General features: G+C 40.6%; 2 protein-coding genes across 2 annotated transcripts; both read right to left on the bottom strand.

Moving 5' to 3' along the window:
- Nucleotides 1-6422: 6422 nt before the first annotated feature.
- On the bottom strand, nucleotides 6423-7151 carry LOC122322596 (protein doublesex-like). The gene has a single exon (XM_043215462.1). The coding sequence runs from the start codon at nucleotides 7149-7151 to the stop codon at nucleotides 6423-6425; it is 729 nt and encodes a 242-aa protein (XP_043071397.1).
- A 228-nt stretch (nucleotides 7152-7379) lies between these two features.
- LOC6557014 (POU domain protein CF1A) lies at nucleotides 7380-8955 on the bottom strand. Its single transcript, XM_001983783.3, has one exon. The coding sequence runs from the start codon at nucleotides 8706-8708 to the stop codon at nucleotides 7380-7382; it is 1329 nt and encodes a 442-aa protein (XP_001983819.3). The 5' UTR covers nucleotides 8709-8955.
- Between the last annotated feature and the right edge of the window lie 14695 nt (nucleotides 8956-23650).

Raw genomic sequence — 23650 nt, 5'->3', positions numbered from 1 at the left:
TACTTTTAGCACTCACGGAATATAATTTAATAACTATGAACCTTGTGTTTTAGGACACTTGTTTCTGTGAGTGTAAGCTCTAGCTTCTACCTACCTCCAGACGCTATTCAGTATTTGTGTTTGCATTTGCGATAGCCATCTCATAAGCTGAGCTCTGGGCGACCTTGCTGCCTGCCATTTGCTTTGCCAAAATGTCAAGCGCCGCCCGTCGCAACTTCGTTTGCGTTTGCAATGTGTGCGTGTGTGTGTGAGTGTTGTTGTGTTGTGTATATGTATGAGAAATATTTCTTGGCTGCGATTTCGACTCTGAATCCAAGTGCGACCTGGTCACAGACTGGCCCACACACAATACTGGACGTCAGCAGGAAACCTCTCTTCACCCTTCTTGCGTTTCAGCTCTCGTCTCGCTTTTATTTATACGTTAAAAATGTGTGCAAACAACAACAGAGCAAGAGCAAAAAAAATTTAAAAAAAAAAAGACTAAAAAATTGTTATGAAAACGCGCAAAGTGGTTGGCTTTGACACTGCGCCGCTGCTGATCAACGGTGCTGATCAACGCCGATCAATGATCAGCGATCACCGATCAGCGATCAACGATCACTTGGCTCTGTGGCTCTTTGACTTGCAGCTGGTGGCCCGTCCAATTTGCTTGCCAAAGTCTACAGTATAAATAGTGGCTGTGTGTGTGTACGGCAGCAACAGCTTATAAAGCCATTAATAACCCGCGCATTTCCAACAGTCAACTGGAAACTGCACACAGCACACGAGACAATGTCATGGTTCATACATCAATTGAGTTTGCTTATTAGACAAGAGAGATGATGTTTGCGTGTGTGCTCACAGCCAAAACACTCAACGTATATGTCTGTGTGTGTTGTGTGTGTGTGTGTGTGTGTGTAGGTGTGCTTGCTGTTAATTGACTGCGAGGGCGGTTAAGTGAGTTATTATCAGTAGCAATAATTGTAGATGCAGTACGAATGAGAAAACAAGCTTCTAGATACGAAAACAACAATTTATGATAAGTCAAATAAATAAATAGAAAATGTAAATATTTATTTCACATAAGTATTATCATGCAATAATATGCAAGCACAATTTATAGCTCTCGTTTAGCATGTTTATCATCTATCCTTAGTTACACATTCACCCCATTCCATTTTGGCTCCAGCTTTAATCTCATATGATACTTTCTATTTGCTAAGCCAAAACTATTGAAGCCACTCTTTTTAGCTGTATGCCTGACTATATCTCAGCAATCTACCATATATAGCATGCCCGCATTATTTGTCTAGGTGTCTGCTGATCAGCTCTGTAAGTGCCTTGTCGAAGTTGTCGCCTTGTCGCACGTCTCTCTCTCTCTCTCTCTCTCTCGCGCTCTCCCTCTCTCTCTCTCTCTATTTGTCATACATGCATTTTGAAAAATCAGCACTTAATTTGCTTGTGAGTGGGTGCTTTTTATATATTGTGGGCAGTTAAAACAGTGTTCGTCACACAGCATTCGGAGCATTTCGCATGCGTTAAAAGCCCATCAATTTTGTAATTATCTGGAGTTCTTCAAATATGCTTTAAGTAAAAGTACAAGTATATCGAAAAGTTTTTGTGTCTCCTGTTGTAATATTGTTATCTCCGCTGCTGCTGCTGCTGCTGGTGCTGCTGGTGCTGCTCTTCTTATTATTTTCTGTTGTTATTTTTGGAGTGAACTGTCGCACACGAACGCACAGCGGCGAAAAACTTTAAAAGAAAATGAAAATTCCCAAAGGAAGCATAGATAATGAGCACAATGCCACCCCAGCGGAGAGTAAAAGGAAGAGCAAGAGTGTGACTAGCCAGTGCGTCAATTCGTCAGTTTGTCAGTTAGCCAGTGCGACTGTTGCCCAGTTTGTCTGTCAGCCGGCTGGGGTCGGACTTCTGGCCACGTTGTCAGCCATTTTGGCCGCAGTCACAGCGAAACGGCGTCCAAGCATGTTGCCATTGTGCCTCCTCCACTTGTCTCTTGTCTCTTGTCTCGTCTCGATTCGACTCTCTCGACTGGGTCGCTGTCTCTGCCGCAGTCGCAGTCAGCGTCGCTGTCAGTGTAGCCGTAGCCATCGTCATTGCCTGTCTCTGCTTTTGTTTTTAGCCATTGTTAGTTGGGGGCTCTGTGGCTGCCGCTTTTGCAACATTTGAATGATTCTCGTTGGTCGTGTCAGTCCCACGGGTAATTATTGACACGGTTGTATGCACGCAGCCCAAAAACATATACACGCATACATACATATATATATACATATATATACACAGAGAGAAACTGAACAAGAGGAAAACGCGCAACGAGCACAAAAGCAAGCGGCACGTTGCTTTGCCACGCGAAATAATAAAAAAAAACCCCCAACTCGAAATAATAATGAAAATGTCGGCAACGCCATAGGGAAAGGGAACGTCGACGGGTGACCGTTGTTAAAGGTGCTGCCAGAGGGGGTGGGGGTTGGCAGCAACTTCGATGTCGGTCGCACTTAACACGCACGGCTACATTAAAACCAATGAAAACTACAATTTGCCAACGTATATTACTACATTTTTATCATATACCCGTAATGTGGATAAGCATTTATAGCCCCCTCTGCTGCGGCGCTGTGCTGCCAATGGTTATTAGAACTATGTCAAGGGGTTTTCCAACTACAGAACAAAATATGGTTTTAGTGCATAGTGCATATGTATATGTGAACTAAGTTGATATTACTATAAATTTAATGATTCCATAATGCAGCTATTTACTGAAACTACTGTTTAGACTGTTTAAACATTGGTGTCTTCAGTTACTTTCTCTTCCTATAAGCTAAAGATATGTTCAATTTATTTATCATTTTTGTCAAACTTTTCTTGGCCAGTTAATCAAAGAAGAGCATTTTAGATTCGTTGTATTGGCGCAAAACATTTCTGGCTGGTTATTTAGTTTGAAAAATGTATATAGCCCAGGGGCAGGTTTTATCTATTGTGGGTGTGTTTTCAGCGTGTATGTGTGTGCTCGCAGCAACCCCAAAATGGCAGGTGGCAATAGATATATGGATAGGCACTGTAGGCAGCCATGTTTTTTTATATTTCTTTATAACATTAAATTTCATTTGGTTGTGTGTTATTTTATTTATTATTTTTTTTTTTTGTAAGATAGTAATTAAGAGCGCTGACTATAAATATATTGTTGGAGTGCAGAAGGCGCATCGCGTGGGCGGTTTTTGAAATAAACACATAAATTACAGAAATAGGGAATTGAGTTGAAAAAAAATACAACGAAACACAGGTTCAAATGAAATACTGAAAAATATTAGTAAAAATGATACAATAATAAGTGACAATAAATTAATGAGTATTATTTTATTCTGAAAACACATGAAAACCGATCCATAAATAAAAATTATTGCAATTACGGTTCTGTATTATATGCATGTGTGTGTATCCGTGAGTTTGTTTATATATATATATAATTTGCCTTTTTACATACATTTATTGAGGCCTCAAACTGGCTTTCAATTATGCACATTTGGAATTTGTTTGTTTTATTCTGCATTTAATTTTTTGTGATTGTATGATTATTATTATTTTCGGCTTTCAAAATGTTGTCAGGCTGATGAAATTTTTATGTAAAATTACTAACCGAAATGTTGTGTATGAAACTTTTTATCAGCTTTCAGAAAAATATGCATAAATAATAAATGCATTTAATTTATGTGCTTAATTCAAGTCTCGTGCACCACATTAGAGTAAAAAGGGCAATGAGTCCGAATAAGTAATCAGCGAAATACTATAATCGGAAGGAAATGATGTGCTTAACAATTAAGAAACCCCGGAGCGGTTTGACCTTGACTAAATTTAGCCAATATTATGAGGAATATAGATCAATTAAATTTCTGATTCAGGGTCGCTTTTATCACCCCCAAAATCAACGTGAATTGGCAATGAGATATCAACAGCCACATTTAAAGCCCTATAAAAAGTGTGTAAAATAAAACGCTTGTTAATGACAAATTTCATTAACGATCTCCAGCAGGCAACAGCAACCAAAACAACAACAATAACAGCAACAACAACCACAAAATCAGCAACATCGGGGCGGGGGGTTATTAGTTAATTGTGACGTGGGCAATCGCATTATAATATGCCCAGTTAATTGTTAATTGCTTTTCGAACACTTTAAGCAAACAACAACAAAAACATAAATACTCGCAATTATCGCAATGGGAATCGATTCCAATTGGGTTGCTCGCTCGGCCGAAACAAAAAGGCTCTCAGTTACATACAATCGCCGTTAAACTGTCCAGCACAATGACTTCTAAACTGTGAACATCATTAACCGCTAATTAAATACTAAAAAAAAAAGATCTTTCCAAATAAAATTCTTGTGTGTGTTTTTTTTTCGAATAATATTCTCTTTTATTTGTTTTTTTTAAGTTTTTTTTTTCTTTTTGTTTTCTTGGTTTTAAATTTCTCTGTGTATGTGTGTGTAAGTGTGTGTGTGTGTTTTGGTGTGTATTTGTGGGTGGAATGTACCGCTTTGTTGACTTGGTGCTTCCATATGTAGTAGCATAATTTATTATACAATTGAGGGCATGGCTTAATCATTAATATTTATTTGTTTTACTTTCATCATCGTCTTGGGACAAGTTCTCTCGTCTCTTTCTCCTATATGCATAGTTTTCAACATACCAAACAAAATAACTAAACAAAAGTATTTGTTGCATTTTTTATACATATTCGTATTTTATAATTACACCCAAAAAAAAACTAAAAGCAATTTTAAGTAATAGGTAAAAGTTTTGCGTATTTATGTTTTGTTTTGTTTTTGTTTTTTTTTTTTTTGCATTTTCATTATGTTTGTGGTTTTCATTTATACAATAAAAAATTAAAAAACGGCCACTTTTATAAAAGTTGTACGTATATCAAAAAACACGAAGCACGTTTTTTTCTTTTTTCTTTTTTTTTGTATACACATCTATTATTTTTGTTTGAAATAATTTTAGTTTTTCATTTAAGATTTTTTTTTATGTATTTAGTATTTACTTTTTTCAAATGTACATCAATTAATATTTTACAATTTAGCATTTTTGTATTTGATTATTTTCGTTTAAATTTTAAGATTTAGCTATGTGTGTGTATGTGTTTGTGTGTGTGGTTGTGTGTATGTGTGAGTGTGTATTTTCGATTTGCTTATATAGAAAGTACAGTACTAAGTAACTAAACTTCATGTGCCTATTCATTAAATTACCGCCTAGAAATTACAATTTATATTTATGCATGCTTGTCGCTTCATTTATATGTTGTATTATTTTAAATGTTTGTGTTTTTGTTTTGTCGGTATTTATTAAAAAATCTACAATTGCATTTAAAGCTAAAAATATGACTTAACTGTAGTTTTATTTACAGAATGTTGGTTTTTGTATATTGTTTTTTTTTTTATTTTATAGTTTTAATATTCGTTTTTTCTTTCTGGTTCTTGCGCCGCGCTTTAAATTCTAAGTTTTGTTTTACGTTTTTATTTTTTTGCATTACTTGTTTATCTTGTCAGATTTTATATATATATATATATATTTTTAGAGTACAATCTACTGGCTATATATATATTTATGTATATATATATATATATATATGCACGGCTGCTTAATAACCTATAACCCTAGCTAGATCCGAGTCATCAGTGTCTTTTGCGGTGGCGATTCAAACCACTTGAGCTCTATATTATTTATTATTTCATTACTTTAATTTTTCTTCTTTTTTTTTGCTATATCTCTAAACTTCACACGGGCGACAAAGTGTTGAAAAATGTTGGAACGGGGAAGGTGGGAGGGAGGTTCAAATGGTTTTAAGATTTACCTTGCTTGTTGGAACGCAGCTGAAGGCCAAAGGTTGATTTAAAAGTAGTATGTGTGTTCATTTTGTCATGTTTAGCATTTCTTAACACTTGTCGCACTTTAGCTAGTTTTCGATAATCGATAATCGATTCGATTTCAATTCGATTTTTCATTTATACTTTAATTTAGATTTAAAAACAACATCACTTGGTTTCACGTTTGATTTGAATTGCGTGTTTTGAAATTATCTTTTAAAATTTTTACATACGAGTTCGTTATTTTTTTTTTAGTTTTTAGTTTATTTAGAAAGTTTTTGAAACTTTAAAGTTGAAAACAAAAAATATAATATGTATATATCAAAAAAGAAAGGCGGCGGTGCCAGCAGCAGCAGAGTATCTTCCATCTACACTGCCTCGACTACTCTTCTAGGTTTTATTTTTCGAAGTTGTAACACAGATTAATGCACTGGGTAAAAATGTTGGAGAGCCAAGTCCTGGATTCGAGGATACGAATCTAGGGCTGCTCACGCTTGCAATGCGGCCACCGGTCCGGCAGTGGGTCCTAGGAGGACTCATAGCCAAACCAGGCGGCCGACGAATGCTATTCACCACCCGCACCGCCGCCCCCAAAGCTATTGAAATGACGCACTGCACCCGGCGCTGCCGCCGCACCAAACTGCAAACTGAGCTCGAATAAGCGGCGCGCATGCAATTGCTGCTGCTGCTGCTGATGGTGATGATGCTGCTGGTGATGATGGTGCTGATAGTGATGATGCTGATGCAGCGCCGCCGCCGAATGCGCATTCAAATTGAGATGACCGCCCAGCACACTGGACGCCGTCGAGCCCGGCGACACGGCGCCGCCCGCCGGCTGCAACGTCAACCCACTGTTGCTGCCCGCTCCCGGCGAGAGTTGGGAGCTATTGCTGCCACCGCCACCACCACCACCTCCGTTGCCCGCCGTCTGCTGCGATTGGAGATGCTGGGCGTGTGGATGCTGCAGCTGATCGCTGGTGTGGAATAGATGCGGATGATGCGCGGGATTCAAATGCGGATGCTGGTGCGGATGATGTGGATGGTGCGCATGCTGATAGCGCATGGGATCCATGTACATGGCAGCTGCTGCAGCGGCTGCTATGCTGGATGCCTGTTGCTGTTGTTGCTGTTGTTGTTGCTTCACTTGCTCCTCATTGTTGTTGTTATTATTGTTATTATTATTTGTGCTGCTATTGTTGTTATTGTTGTTATTATTATTATTGTTTGTCTGACCGCCAGCGGAGGAGCTGCCCAGGGGGCTCTGCGGTGACATGACCTGTCCCTGGCTGGTCATCGTCACCGAGGAGCCCGCACTCGATGAGGGTGTGTTGGGCGTGTGTTGTTGTTGTTGCTGCTGCTGCTGCTGTTGTTGCTGCTGCTGCTGTTGCTGCTGTTGGTGTTGCTGCTGCTGTTGGTGTTGCTGTTGCTGTTGGTGTTGCTGTTGTTGTTGTTGCTGTTGGTGCAGACTATTTGCAGGAGTGGACGCAGCTGCAGCTGAGTTCGACTCCTGGATTTCTGATTGCTAGTGGGCCGCCAACTGATGCGCCGACTGCATGTTCTGGGGACTCAGCATGGGCGGACTGTGGCTGTGCGAATGGTTGCCCATGGGGCTGCCGTGCATGTCGTGGTGCGTGTGATAGCCCCCATGATGCATATGTCCGGGTGGCATGCCATCCATCATATCACCGCCGAGTGTATTCGGTGGCGTCATCCGTTTCTCCTTCTGCCGTCGATTGCAGAACCAAACGCGCACCACTTCCTTCTCCAGCTGTAGGGAGTCCGCCAGCGATGTGATCTCCTGGGCCGAGGGTTTGGGCTGCTTATGGAAATGCTGTTCGAGTGCGCCCTTCACGCTCACCTCGATGCTAGTGCGTTTCTTTCGCTTGCGTCCCTGTGCCGCAATCTTATCAATGGACGTCGGGGAGCCCGTGGTGGAGTCTGCCTCCTCGAGCCACTTTTGGAGCAGTGGCTTCAGTTTGCACATGTTCTTGAAACTTAACTGTAGAGCCTCGAAGCGGCAGATTGTCGTCTGCGAGAAGACATTGCCATACAGGGTGCCCAGAGCGAGTCCCACATCCGCCTGGGTGAAGCCCAGCTTGATGCGACGCTGCTTGAATTGCTTGGCGAACGCCTCTAAATCATCAGATGTGGGCGTGTCCTCCTCACCGCCACTGATCGCATCGCGATCCCCGCCCCCACCGCCGACCATGTGATGGGCATGGATGTGCAACTGTGGCGACTCGCCGCGCAACGCATGATGCAGTGGCGCCACCTGAGCGGCATGATGGGCCGGATGATGATGCAGCATGCCGTTCATCGCCGCATGATGATATTGCAGCGGTGAGCCACCCGTGGGTGCATAGTGACCGGCATGTGGCGCATGCCATGCCGCGGCCGCATGTGGCGAGGCCATGCCCTGCTGGATGCGTGTCTGTTGCGACAAATGTGACATCTCCTGTTTAACGGAGTCCACGGCGGCAGCGGCGGCGGCGGCGGGATGATGATGCGTCGCATGATGTGTTGGCAGCGACCACGGATCGGGATGCAAAGCACTCCAGCTGCCCAGACCCGAACCGGGCGTCAAGCCGCTCAAGCTGTTGCCCTGCCCCCCACCCACCACCTGGCCATTGGGCGATGGCGACGATGGCAACTGCTGCTGATGGTGCTGCGATGCGGATGCAGCAGCCGCGGCGACAGCGGCATGGTGATGATGATGATGCTGCATATATTTCATTTCGCCCGCATCGGCCGCAGAGCGGGGCGATGAGGTGTGATAGCCACCGCCACCGCCGCCACCGAGAGCCATGTCGAGATCACCGCTGGGCGGTGTCATATAGGAGGTAGCGGCCATCCCCACCGCTCTGGGGCTGTTCAGGCCCTCCACGCTGGCGGGGTAGGGCTCCAAGTTGGGGCTCAGTTTAACGACTTTGTAGACCGATCGATCGAAAGGAAGACCTGAGTCCCTATGCTCATTCCACTCGAACCGTGAGGCAACCGTTTTGAAGTCTTTTACTGGCAACGTGGCGATGTTTGAAATGATCAACTCCTCTACGCTGTTGTTGCTGCTGCAGTTGTTGCAGTTGTTGCTGCTGCTCTTGCAACACACACACAATTAACGCACAACACACGAGACAACAATTTGAAAACACACTCAACAAGTTTCGTCACCGACGGCAAAGACGAATCCAAATTCTGGCAAATTTTTCGCTTTTCGATTTTTTTTCGTTTATTTTATTTTTTGCGCAGTTTATCAAAAATCATTTAGTGTATTAATTTTCGATAGCTTTTCATTTTAGCTTTCTTAATATTTTTTCTTATTTTTGTTATTGTTGCACTTTGTTTTGCTTGGGGATATTAAAACACTTGGCACTTGGACTATTTGTATTTTTACTTTTTTTTTTGTTGTTGTTTAAATATTTTGTTTAATTCGTTGCTCCGATTGCGTTGTTGTTTGTTGTTTGTTGTTTGTTATTTGTTATTATTAGTGTTGATCGTTGTTGTCAAGTCACAAGCACATGCTATTCAAGATTGATGATATTCAGAATTGTGATTGAGATTTTTTTTTCAGATCGCCGCCACACAGCGCACATAATAATAATAAAATACACACGGAGAGAAATTGAACACACAGAGACTGATGCTGCTGCTGCGGCTGCTGCTGCTGCTGCTGATGTTGCTGTGTGTGGATGGATGAGTTGTGGAGAGGCCTATTGGGACAAATTCACGTGCAAACTCGTAGAGCTATCGAAGTGAACTAACGTCATGCAGCGGCCAGCGGCGCTACGTAGACGGCCCGCTCTCGAAACGGCTCGACAGTCAATACGACGACGACGACGACAACACACACACACACACAATAGCACACACATACACTTACTCACTCGCACAGACAGCGCGACTCATTCGAAACCAGTTTTGCAACCCGTCTTCCAATGCGCCATGCGCGCAAGCGAGATGCCACACATGCTACACATACCGTGCTGTATGTGCGAGCGAACTGGCTGGTGAGAGCGTACAGCAACTGGAAGTCGACTTGCGCTCTATTGGGCTCACACAGTTCGGCTTTCCAGTGACGCCCACCAAAAACAAAAAAAAAAACAAAAAAAAACAAGCAACGCGTCGCATTCCCATGCAAAGAGTGACATTTTTAATTGCCACAAGGGAGAGTGAGAGCGAGAGAGAGAGAGAGAGAGAGCGCTGTAGCGCTGCGGAGGCCTTTGTCCGACTCAAAAGCTTTTCCGGCACACAGTTGTCCTGGCTGCCTGCTGCTTGCCACAAGGAAGCTTTGTTCAGTTCGCTGTCGCTCTTTGGCCGGCCAACTTTTGCTTTCATTTTGTTGGTGTGCGTGTCTGCCTGTGTGTGTGTGTGAGTGTATGTGTATGCCTGTGTGTGTAACTTTAGTGGGGCGTGTGCATATAATGGGGCGGGCAAATTGCAATGGGCAACGGGTAACTACGAGCAACACACACACACACACACACACACATACTATCTCAGCCCGATATCGGGAGCATCATCTAACAACTGTAAAAATCAGTCGCACATTAATTGAAATGTATCGCGGCAAATAAATTTGCATTCAAATATGCTTGTAATGTTTCAATCTTCGTCCAGTTTTAAGCTTTTTTGTTACTTCATATTGTCTTTTTGTTATGCATATGATTTTGTCAGTTACTTTCAAAGAAAGGCCCATTGTCTGCCCTAAACTATAAACTGTTTCTCGCCGTGTGTGTTTCGTGTTGTGTTAGTTTTTTTGCTGTTTTGTTTTGGTACTCGCGATTAGTTTACCGTTAAGCATTCTCCTACTGGCTAGTTATTGATTTGCGTGAGCGTGCCAAGTTTATATTTATTTATTGTTATCGTTTTACAGTATATAATGTTTGCACGATTTGCCACAAAATAGGCTTTGGGGTCTTTTGTCTGTGGCCATTGTTGGATTTGTGCGATTTTTGATTTAGTGGAGCTTCCCAGATAAAAAACAAACAGTTTTATGCCCATTCTCAATTTGTGTATTCTCTCAAAGTGCTTAACATTTTTGGCACAAATGCAGCGACAGCTCAGTACACTGCGCAAAATGTTATATATTTACTTTGAAAAGTACTTTTGATGGTGAGATTCTGTTGAAATCGGGCAAAATACTACACTAACGTTAATCCTTAATTAATAGCAAATGTTTATTGGCTTTTTATTAGCTTAATGAATTTATCAAGCATTTAGTAAGGCCATAACAATATAATCTTTAATAATTGCAGTCGTGTTCAACTTTTCAGCACTGTTTAATTTAATATATTTAATTGCATTTAAATGCAGTCAGCAGCATGATAATATATATGTGTATATATATACGTATAATAAAATATTGAAATATTATAAAGATTTTATTATTGCATTTATTTCTGTTCGCTTCTGGCTTTTGAAATCATTTTCAAAGTATCAAAACTTAAATCATTAGGATAATGTTTTAGTATTTATAGTATATTTTACATTTTGTCATATCTCTTTGACATTTAAGGAATGTTGTATTTAATTATATTTATTTATCCAATTGCCCCAACGGTATCATGAAATTTTTAATTGTATTTTATTGATACAATGTTCTAGTTGTATATATTGTATATCTCTGGCTCACAACCTGTTCCATATTCTGCAATCAGTGTTAATTGTTTAAACCAGTCTATTCATCAACAATTTATTTGCCTTAATTGCGTTCCACATTAAGTGCCCTCAACTCTCTCCACCGCACTCTTTCTTTCTCTGTATACCTGTTTCTCTCTATCTATGTCTTCCTTTACTATTATTATGCACAACTCTTGCGGCAGGTCAAGCGTCCAGGTTGTGTCAAAAATTATGCAAACTAAGGTCAACGCCATCAAAAACAACAAACAAACAAACACACACAACATATTTGCATCACTTTGTTTACATTTTTCTGCTGCTGCTGTTGTTCTTGTTGTTGTTGTTCTGTATCCTTTTGGCCACACACTTGGGCATAATTAATAAGCCGCAGACCGAGCTAAACAGTCACAGTCATTGCCTGAAAGTTTGTCACTCAACCGAACAAACGGTCCTTGGGCAAATTTACATGATAATTAGGTGGCGGCGCTAAATAACAAAAAAAAATATGGAAAAAAATATACATATTTAAATTTCAAATGACGAAAAAAATCCTGTTTTATTTGCCGCTGCAGGTCTTCCAACCAGCAACCCGCCCCTGGCCCTCGTCATATGCTAAATGCGCACGCGCCGCGTTGCTTTTTTGTTGCTGCTGTTGTTGTTATTGTTTTTTTTTGTGGCCGTGAAAGGACTTGTTGCATAATTATGCGCCGCATGCGAGTAAATAAAAAATAAACATGAACGAACGGACCAAAAAAAAAGATGTGAGAGCAAAAAACATAACTAAACGATGTATTTATGAATGAAGATCTCTTTAAAGCAACTCCTCTCTCTACCTCTCTCTCTCTCTCTCTCTCTCACTCTCGTTGTCTCCCTCTCTTTCTCTCTCTAGCCTCGACGCCGTTGATTTGGATGATAATGAGCTCGATTAGCATTTTGGCTGCATTTTTTTTTTACTCCAGCGCCTGCTCGGCTCCGGTTTGAGTTCGGTTCGGTTTGGTTCGTTTTTGGTATCGGGGGTTTCTCGCACCTAGCTGTCTGGCCGGCGCACTTGCTTATAATTATTAGCATAATTTTCATCTTATTTTGCATTAATTTGTGTATTGCTTCACCGAAACCACCAACAACAACAGCAACACATAGACAAACGCAGGCAGCAACAAGAAAAAAACACAAACAAACAAGCAAACAAACTTTGCCAATTATTTTGGTCATAATTTGAAGACCAGATAACAACAAATATAAAAAACTGGTCTGGTTTTTTCAAGCGCTTTATTTACAGCGCAAAACAATTAAGTCAATGCGAGGGAGTCGAACTTATAAGCGATACAATTTGAGTGCCTAATTATTGTGTCGTTATTCGGCTGCAAAACAAAGGCATTAAATGCAATCAAATTTATGCGCTTAAAGGATTCAGCAGAAATATTAATACCTTACTTACTCCACTTACAAATATGATATATTTATTATGTATTATAATGTAGAGTAAACAAATATAAATATATATATGGTCTCTTGAAGTAAAAATATAAAAATACATTGGCATAAGCAATATAAACGTTAACATATATATAAACAATTAAAGCAAAGTACCTCAGTTAAATCACGGAATAACAGTTCTGCTGTGCCACATCATCATATTCTTAACATTTCAAGTCTCTACCTACTTTATATGCAACTTCCTTAATCCTCAGCGCAAAAATTCATTTGCAAACAGAAACGTTTCATTAGATAAATGTCAAAAAAAAAAAACTCAGCTGCAAATTTTCATGGGCAACCCAAAAGACAACGTAGAAACGGGAACAACAACAACAACCCATCCCAGCCAGACAGTCGGTCAACTCTTTACCATATGCGCAATCAACAAAAAAACAAGAAAAATTGCGCGCCAAAAAAAAAGAAGACTACATGCTACAGACTTCAATTTGAAGAAGCTACCCAAAAGACAGACAGTCGTAGCAAAAACAACATCGTCTTGAGTACACAACCCCTTTTTGGGCTACCCCTTTGTGGCAAGGTCAAACGTGCTGCTCACGTAGGCAAATCGCATAGGCAAATGTGTTGGCAAGCAGCGGCAATAGAAGAGGAGGAAGAAGAGTAGGACTCGCTGTTCCCTTCCTGTCGAGATGCAAGCAACCATTTATCATTTTTTTCCGCTCCTTTGGAAATTTTTGAAATTTGTGCAATTTGGCGATTTTGCAATTTTTAGCGATTTTGCATGCAACGGCAGTTAAAGTCTTTCGTTCTCTCTCCCTCTCGCTCTACCTTACTCGTTCTCTCTTTTCGACTGCAATCAGGCCGCGCCCGCTTATCCTTTGGCCTTTATCCTTTCACTTTCGCTACCTACAAACACACACACAGAGTACCCCAGCAGTTTGCCAAAATTCCAGCACACAGATACACAACACACTCACAGGACTCGTTGTCATATGCAAATTAGCTCAGCCTAAAAAAAGTAGAAAATTTTCGCGTCCCGCCAAATAAAAAAAAAAAACATAAAATACGCAAACGGCGCACAAAATGGCAATTGTTGTAGCTTAGCTACACAACTACTTAAACATATATATGTGTGTGTGTGTGTGTGTGCATTTGCGTGTGTGCCCCGATCCTGCGACTGGGTTAAATGCATTTTGGTGCGCCTCATTGGCTTTGGCATTGAGCAAAACGAACGAACAAACGACGACGCAACGCAACTGTCAATGGAACCCGGGCAAAGGGCAAATATGCAAATTAGTTAGCGTTTTCTATTTTTTTCGTTTTTTTTATTTATTAACTAATTTATCTCTGCGCCGCTGTGACACGTACCCGTCCCATAGGCAAACCCATCAGGGTCGTGAAATATTGGCGAATGGCGGCAAGCGGCGCAGCAAAAAGCGTTGCAACACCTGGACACAATTTTTTTCCTACTCTCCTCAATTTTTTTGTTTTTTTGCCGCGGTTTTTTAATGCTAACTAACAGGCTCAAAATGTGTGGGGTGCTCTGCTCTGCTACCAGTTGGACAGTTGCCGCTTGAAGTTGCCAAGTTAACTAGATGATATAAGTTGTCCTAGTGTACCTATGAGAATTAGGCAGGATTCAATGCATAGTCTGTGGAGTACAGACATAGTACTTTAAATAGGAAATAACATCTGATAAATATAAGTACATGAATACCAAATTAAACTTTGCTTATTGTCTGATAAACAAAATTATTAGTCATCACTATATGCAATATTCATTACTCCTATTCGTAATTTCATAATTGCTCACTTAATTTTAATCGAAACACAATTTTTATATTATTTTACACGTTATAAATAATTATACCTATTGCATTTACTACCTATTCAATCAGAATAAGAATAAGAATAAGTAGCAATATAAAAACATACAAAAACCATTTAGTTAAATCGTTTTCAATATCAACTTTTCTTTTTAACGTTCTCGCTGCATGCAAAGCAATGAATGAAAAGGAAAATATAAAAATAAATTATTCATTGAAACGTTAAATATCCATAAAGTTCACTTTTGTATCTGCTCTCACTTTCAATTCTTTCGAGCGCGCTTCTAATGCCAGCCACTTAATCATTTGATACCTAACCCAGTTGCATTTGCATCAGTATGAAAAATTAAAACCCTGTTCACACCCACTAAAGCGTCGATGTTGTCACGGCGACAGGAAACCGCACCGACAGACAGAAACCACTTTTTTCTATTCCTACATATATACGACAGAAACGAAAAAAATAAAACGAAACCAACAATAAAAGGAAAAAAACATATGTCAATAAAAATCTTTTAGAAATTCATTTGCATAATGCAGTCAAAAGGGCAAACGCTGCCTGAACCGTGGAGTGCTCGTCGCCTTTCCTGTCCCGCACTGGAGACCAGGTGAGGGACTGAAAGCGACATAAAAAACAACTAAGCAACATCAAAAAGACGACATCTACAACTGCAGGCGACAACTACAACTACAACTACGGCACGCATGTTTGTTTCCTTCGAAAACAAAAAACAAACGCTTCGACTGATATCCGCAAGGGAACGGGAAACAGGGAACGGGGTACGGGGAGCAGGCCACGCCAGGGGTGCATATCATTAGCAGCACGGCATACAAAAAACCAGTAAACATTTTCCGACTGACACTGTTTTTCAGCAGCCTGAGCACAGCCTGGCACACATCAAAGGCCAATCAACTCTTTCAGCATAAGCGTGTGTTTCTAATCGGAAACGGAAGTTCACCCTTAACCCTTGCCTTAGCCAATGCACAAACCACACGCAGTTAGTTCAGTCAATGTGGTGAATTTCATTAGGTGTGCTATAAAACGGCTCCTTAGCAAGAATAAATATCATAAGTAGCATGTTGCTCACCTCTAAATGGGGGTTATCATCTTCATATCTGTGCTTAATGAAACTTAAGCTTATTAGTTTAATAAGAAAAGCCCAACCAAATTTTTCTTAAGGGGTAGGCCGAATTAGAAATATCTCACACACGATCTGTATCTATGCAAAGTTCATATGTAGGGGTGTCACCCATTCTCCTGGCTCTCCCTGCGTATGCCCCTAAATAAAGGATTCTAGCTAATGATTTAAGCAAATATATCGGGAAAAGTTCTTTGGAACTCTTCTAAAAAAAAATCCGAAAGTACCCACAAAAGTTATAGTCACTTTAAGTGCAGTCTCTGAAATATCAGCCGTTCATATGTGAGAAGTCTTCTGGGTGCTGTAATTAAAGTGCTCTTCGATTACGTAATTTTGACAACGCCTTTTAATTGAAACATAAACGCCATTTTTATTGTGCAAACGCACGCGCCAATGATTGAGGCATTTTATTTACCGTAAAAAGCAGCAGCAGCAACAGCAACAACCACGACAATAACAACGAGAAGCGACGCAATTTGCGCAGAAATTGCAAATCGCCCATAAGACATAAATGAAATTTTTATAATCGAAACGAGACGCTGACGGAGGTCGCCACCGGTTGCGCATGCGCCGAATTTTATCAACGCGTCGTTTTTTTGTTTTTTGGTTTTTTAGTGGTATTATTTTAACTGTTATTGTTATTAAGTTTTTTTTTTGAGCCAGTGACAGTGCAAAGTTTCCGCCGACAAAGCCACGTTTTGACGCCCCAACGTGACATATCCAAGCCAAGACAGCGTCCAAGGATAACGCGCTTTGATCTTCGTCGGCGCGAAGTCTGAAAAAGAAACTCAGGTCGACGGGGGTGTACAAAAGTAGCACGTGCAGACTGGATGTGCTTCTCTCTCTCTCTCTTCGGGGGCGATGCTATCATTTCAGTTGCTTTCTTTAATAAGGTGAAGCTGAATGCAAAAAAAAAAGCAAAACAAAAAAAAACGCGCGCAAAAAACAAAAGACTTAAGGCACAAACGCGTTTTCAACAACAGCTCCCCGCGCTCGCGATGCTTTACACCTGATAATGAAAGACAGGCAAGTTGGAACGCATCGCGACGCACACTCATTGAGAGACCGCCACAGGACTGCGACGGCGACACAGACTCTGCTATGCTGCGGCTACGGCTGCTGCTGCTGCTGCTGTTGTGATGTAATCAGGCTCTGCTGCTTCTGCGTCTTCTTCTTCTCGTTCTTCATCTGCTCCTCTGCGATTTGCCGTACGTGATATTGTTAAAAGCTTTTAATTGAAGTCATCTTCTTGCTCAAAACAGGTAGCTGCCTCTAGAGTCTACTGCTGCCTGCTTCTGTCGATGTCGAGCATTTTTATGATTAAACTAATTTTTCTTTGCCCGCAAAGTCTCTTATAGCAGGTGATGTGGCTCCACAGTTCCCCTCCTGCCTGCCAAGTTATTTTAATAAACTGCGCGACGTGCCACGCATTTTTAAGAGACGATCGGTTTCAATTTTATTATTGTTGTGGCTGCTGATGCTTCTACTGCTTGTTGTTGTTCTTCTTCTTGTTGCGGTTGCTGTTGTTGTTGTTGTTTTTAGATTATTTCCAGCACTTGTAAGTGTTGTTAGAAGGGAGTGCCTCCGACTGGCTGACCAAAGCAGCAACGTGCTCATTTAACAGTAGCCAACGAACGTCTCTTATAATAACTTAAGCCAGCATAAAATATTTTAATGATACGACATAATGCCCGGTCCCAGGAGCAGCGGCGCTTACTGCGTCAACACACAAAATAAACAATATATTAGGCATCAAGTAACATAACATTATAACATTGTATTCAGTTTAACCGTTGACAAACTTTGATTTCGGAGATGGATCTAGAGGTCAAGCCATGATCAAAAAGTCCTTGCTTTTGAAAATCAGTTGAGCCTTGACCAAGTTTTGATACTGGGAAATTTGATCCCATCCCAGGAGTCAATATGAAGGAAGGAGTTTTTTTTTGAATTTTGAGTCGAAATCATGTTTTCAAACTTAAATGTAGAATTGATCTAGAAGTCAAATCATGATTAAAAAATTCTTGGAAATGTGTTGAGTTTTTACCAAGTTATGAAGTTACGAAACTTAGAGCCGTCCCGATGTACTAGTCTTGAAGATAGACTTTGTACATGAGTTTTGAGTCGAAATCGCGTTTTCAAATTTATTTGTGGAATTGTTCTTGAGGTCAAATTATGATCAAAAAGCCATTCTTTTTGAAAATCGGTTGAGTTTTGCCCAAGATATGATAGAGGGAAACTGCCTACATGCGATTTTATTGGTTAAATGTATATTTCTTAATAGATTTATTAAAGTTTTATAACACCGCTAATACCTCTTCTTTAAAGTATCGCAAGAAGATGAGGCAACTTGATCAGGCTTCAGCTATGAGTTAATTTGCAACGAGTGAAGCCACTGAAAGCAACTGCAACAGGCTTTTCTTATGCGTAATGCATATAATTTGCGACCTAGAGGGCACTTAAATAAAGTTGTGAAGTAGCGTACAAAATAAATAACAGACACTTGACCAGCTCTATGGATTAAAATCAATGAAAATGTACAGCTTATGGATGCTAGCCAGAAGCAGGCATGATTCTGACAGAAGATGCCACATGCAAGATACGGAGATGCGAGATGGGAGATTCGAGTCATAACTATGTGCAAGACCATTTCATTTTTCAACAATTGGCCAAAAGTACGCCTCAATCCCAACAATAACAACAACAATAAAAGCAGGGGGCGTATGCTGTTTGGGGCCACAACAAAAGTAATGAGCAGTTGGCCACGCGCTCCTTAAAAATATAAAAAAAAAATCCATGAATATGAATACGAATGTGAATGCAAAAAATGCCGCAAGGCACTGCGGGCAAAAAGGAGCAGAGCAGCGGGCTGAATGAAAACTGCACTCGGACCTATAATTATAATTGAAATAAATTGATTTATTTGCGTTGCCAACTCGAACTCTATGCCAAAACGCATAAAGCCATAAAGAAAAATGGCAACAATACAATTCGCCCTGTTGTTGTTGTTGTTTGCTGTTGTTGTGGTTGTTACTGGTCGTGTGTGCTTAATTGTTGTTATTGGCTTTGGCTGCTTGGCCAATGTGTGCCGCTGGCCAATTTGTTGTTGGCCAAGCCAACGGACCAGGCCTAGACGACGATGTCGTTGCCGGAGACGTCGATAAGGTCATGAGCAAGTGTCATTCCAGTGCATAAATTATTTATTGGGGCGGTTGCATACTTGTTGCCGCACAAGCTAAGGAGCGGGGGTAAAAATAAATGTTGCACAGGATAGTTTAAAGTGTGCTGAAGGGCAATGCGAACAGCATGATTCACAGAGCTGAAGACAAGCCCACCAGACACGAGAGCAATCTATTATGTCTAGGCTGCAATTGGGATGAACTGAAAATAATATTAATACAGAAGTTTATATTTTTTGGTGTGTTAGAAAAGAATATAGTACGAAATGAAGAATGCTAGTAAAAGACAAATTCGCTTGATATATATGTCATTTACCTAAGAATATACGTATATATTTATGTATTTCCTGGCAATCTGATTTCAATCTGAGCAATCAGCTGCACCTGCCGTTTGCCTCCCTCAAGAAGACGCGTACACTTGCGGTCGTTGTTGTCAACGCCAGTAGCTTTGTCTAAACAAAACAAAAAAAGACGAACGTTTTTTGTGGCCATACCAACAGGCCCCGATGCCCATGCCAACCTGTCTCACATTTCAAAATACATAATTAAGTATGCACAGCGAGTCTGTTAGATAAAAATCTTAAAAACCCTTAAAAAGCTTTAAGCGCCTAAGACACACATACAGCAACATTTATCCAAGCTAAGAGGGGGACAAAAAACCCAAAAAAAAAGAAAAAAAAACAAGAAGAAGCGTAGGGGCAATACTTGATGGATAACTTGATGAGTATCGGATAAGTTGTGGGGACTTTGTAGCACAGAGCATAAATGTGAGGCGCGTATACATAAAAATAGTCGAAAGGCAACTGCCAGCAGCAAGCAATAACAAATAACAAATAACAACAACAAAGACACGTAGTCTCGATGTATGATACGAAAACACTTTGGCGACAATCATGGGAAAGATTTGGTTTGCTTTGGATTGGTTTGGTTTGGCTTGGTTTGGTTTTCGTTGTGGCTATCATTTCGGGCCATTAAACGAACCGGCCCAAGAGGTCAGAGCGATAACGAGCGAAAGCTAAGGTGGTTCAGCTTGTGGTTGCAGGTGGTGCTGGCTGGTTATTGTGTTGTGGTGTGGGTTAACATCGTTTAACGAAGCCGATTTGTAACAGAGCTTTCACATGTGTCTCCAAATCGAAAATCCACCACAAAATAAAAAAAAAATGAAAGAAAAAATTTGACCAGCCAATCAGTTAAAAGTTTTAACGCAAATCAAACCAACAACAAGCAGATGAGAAAAACAACAACAGCAATAACAGAAATCAATAAAGTTCCCAATGCCAAATGAGACAGAGAGAAGAAACTTAATTAAAAGGTTGCTTTTAATGTTGTTAATTTGAAAATATTGTCGAAGGAAACGGCTTACACACACACACATACACACACACGCCCAACAAATACAAAAGAGTCGGCGTTATAAAATCGTAGAGAGACACCATAAAAAACAGCAGCAGCCGGCGCAGCTAATTTTTATGAGGCTTTGCAATGCAGCCCGCGTTGACAGACATCTCGGCGGGATCTGAGCTAGCCAGCAAAGTGGTCACTGCAATCAAGCCTACAAGTCAATGTTGTCATACGAAACAGTCCAACAACAACATCAAATAAAAGCTGAAACAAAAAACAAAAACTTAGCTCTTTGTATTTAACAACAAGTTCGTTGCCTAAGTCATTTGTTTCTAGTTGCTCTAAATGTTTGGCTTCAACATTTGAAATCAATAAATAACTTTACGCCTATAACAAGTTCGTTGCCTAAGTCTTTTGTGTTTTAAATGGAGCAAATTGCACGCAGTGCCATTTTTACTTAAGAAAAAAATCGGAATAAAACTCTACACACAATTTGACTTGATTCTGAAATCCTTCAATTTCAATGCCACTTTCAGCTACAATCAAACAGTGAATGCACATATGAAGTGACGCCCACTTTATGTTGTCAATGGCCTTAAGTAAATTTCACTGAATTTTCAATGTGACAACGGTGATTTCCTCAATCAAAACGAAGTCATTGGAAGCAAACAGACCCAACACGGCTCCAAACAAACTTGAAATACACAATAATGTAATAATAATAATAATAATGCATATAAAGAGAAAAGATGGGCAACAACAACAATAGCAACAGCTAACGCTAAAGAAGGGGGCGTATGGCTTGGGTCGATTGCAGTGTGGCCTCCGTTGGGTTTTTGGTACGCCCGAATGGCGATGCACGCACACCACTACACACACACACACTCACACGCACAGGCAATGTAACTTCAACCTTCAATTGTAGTTGGTATTGTGTGTATGTTTGCTGTTGGTAGTTGTGCTGCTGCCTGTCACGAAACGTTATTCGTGCGGCCATGCGAGTTCACTGACTGCCGCCCAAGTGCACCAGTGTGAGTGTGTGTGTGTATGTGTGTGTCTTTTGGTGCTTTTCATACGTACATTTTGTATATACGTTCGTTCGCTTTGTTTTCATTGCTCTGTGCCAACAGCAACAATTACAACTAACCATGGCGGCCATATTAACATGCCTGCGAGTACAGTTTGCACCTGCAGCTACGTCAAAATCGTAAAAAAAAAAAAAAAAAAAAACTTTAACGACAAAGATTCTATTGTCGAGCACTGCACGTGATTTTCAATCGCGCTCCCAATTAGACAATCCGCTCACGAACACTAACTACAAGAACGCAAACAAGTAACAAGACAACAGATACACCAGCCACAGGGAGATATAGAGATATTTATATATATATATATAGAGAGAGAGAGAGATCGTAAATAGTTATTTTTGGAGCTTAGAAAAATTTCCAACGAATGCGAGTGCTAATTGATTGTGCACACAATAATATTTTGGCAATTTGCCTGCGCCAATAACCACAACAACAACATCAACAACAAATTTCATGGCCAGCAAACAAACAGCAACAATGAGTCATTATATGTGTGTATTGAAGGCAGCAAATTTTTCGCATGCCTATTGATTTTGCCCACCCACCCGCTCTATTTCGCCCCCAAGCCCCATACTCGTTTTTACTCCGTTTCGTTGTTTTATTGCTTTAAATGTTTAAATATAGTAATCAGTGAAAGAAAAGCTTGCAAAAACATGAGGCTCGTTGTTGTTTAATTGCCGCTGCTCATGCAACTGCCGGGAAGCGAGGTGTGTGAGAAAATTGCACTCCAAATGCTTGTTGTTGTTGTTGTAGTTGCTGCTCCAGCTACTTGTGCAATTAAAAATAATATATGTATATATGTATGTTTGCTTGTATGTGTGGATTAGCCGCACAACACTCACACACAATAAATTCATTATTTATTGTCTAATTGGCGCATATAACGCAAATAACATTTCACAAATGAAAACATGAAAAATGTGCACTAGGAAATATACATCTATAAATATATATTTAAGTACTTTAATTGAAAAGAAAGTTTTATATAAACAATCTCACAGAAACAGGCTATATAACTTGTCGAGGAGACATACTAACTAACAATGCAAGGTTCTCACTATCTGTAAAGTCAACGACTGGATTGTTGCTGGAACATAGAATTGATTGATGACTTCCTTTTGCTGAGCATTACGACCTTCTGCCTGCTGCTTCCTACCTGCACTGTCCCACTGTACCCACAACTAAATTAATTGACGCCAGTGTTAGCCATTTTATGATCGCCATTAAAAAAGAGTCCCTAGTCCCCCCGCAGCCACTTCTACTTTGACTTTTACGAGGCTTAGCGGGCGCACCAGATTTGGTAACGAAATGTGGCACCACCACTGCCACTGACGACTGTGATGCCATAAAGAAGCGCTGCAACAAATTGAGCCGCTTGCAACTGTGCGCCCACAAATCTTAATCTGTGCGATGCACCAGATAGTGTCAGTGCCACGATTCAAAACAACGACGCTCAAGTGTTAATCTCTTGCTTAATGTGCGAAAAATGTGCAAACATTCTGAATTGTGTGCGGAGGGAGAAGTCGCAGGAATACTAACTAAGAGCAATAAAATAAATTTTATTTTCAATTTGGCTGCATATAAAATCGAAGATGCCGCTCTTTTATGGCACAGGTTGAGCTCCTAATTAATATGCATGAACTCAAACTTCCTCTGCCCGGCGAAGGCGATTCTTTCGAGTTGTGCACATCGTCTCATCCATGGCATCCTATCACACCACTCTGATCTACTGCTTTTATGTATTTTGTGCCATTTTTTATGAGGCGTCTGCGCATTTTGAACTCAATTAAAAAGCGGAAGTTAGAGCGACTTGGATCTGCTCTGCTCGCGGAGGGAATCAACGATTTAAACGCCCTGAACTGTCCACGCCCTTGACAGACATTCCACTGGCATAAATCAGCGTACACGAGCAGACACACATAACTCACTAATAGCTGGCAATTGTTGTCAATTTGCCCACAAAACAGGCGCGAAAATGCAGACATAATTTTTGTTGTTGTCTTGCTTCGCCCCATTGCTGTGGTTGCTGTTGCTGTTGTTGTTGGTTAACACACCTTGACAATTGGCTGAATTTAAATTGTTATAAAAATAGAATTTGTCCCAAAACACGCGCCGCCACGCGAAGCAAAAGTCGACAATGCACTCGCCTTAAGTTGCTTGGGCAAGTTTGCGT

Source organism: Drosophila grimshawi, unplaced genomic scaffold, assembly GCF_018153295.1.
Source record: "Drosophila grimshawi isolate 15287-2541.00 unplaced genomic scaffold, ASM1815329v1 contig_44, whole genome shotgun sequence".
Lineage (NCBI taxonomy): Eukaryota > Metazoa > Arthropoda > Insecta > Diptera > Drosophilidae > Drosophila > Drosophila grimshawi.
The sequence above is the reverse complement of the archived record's forward strand: the minus strand, read 5'-3'. Positions and strand labels throughout refer to the sequence as shown.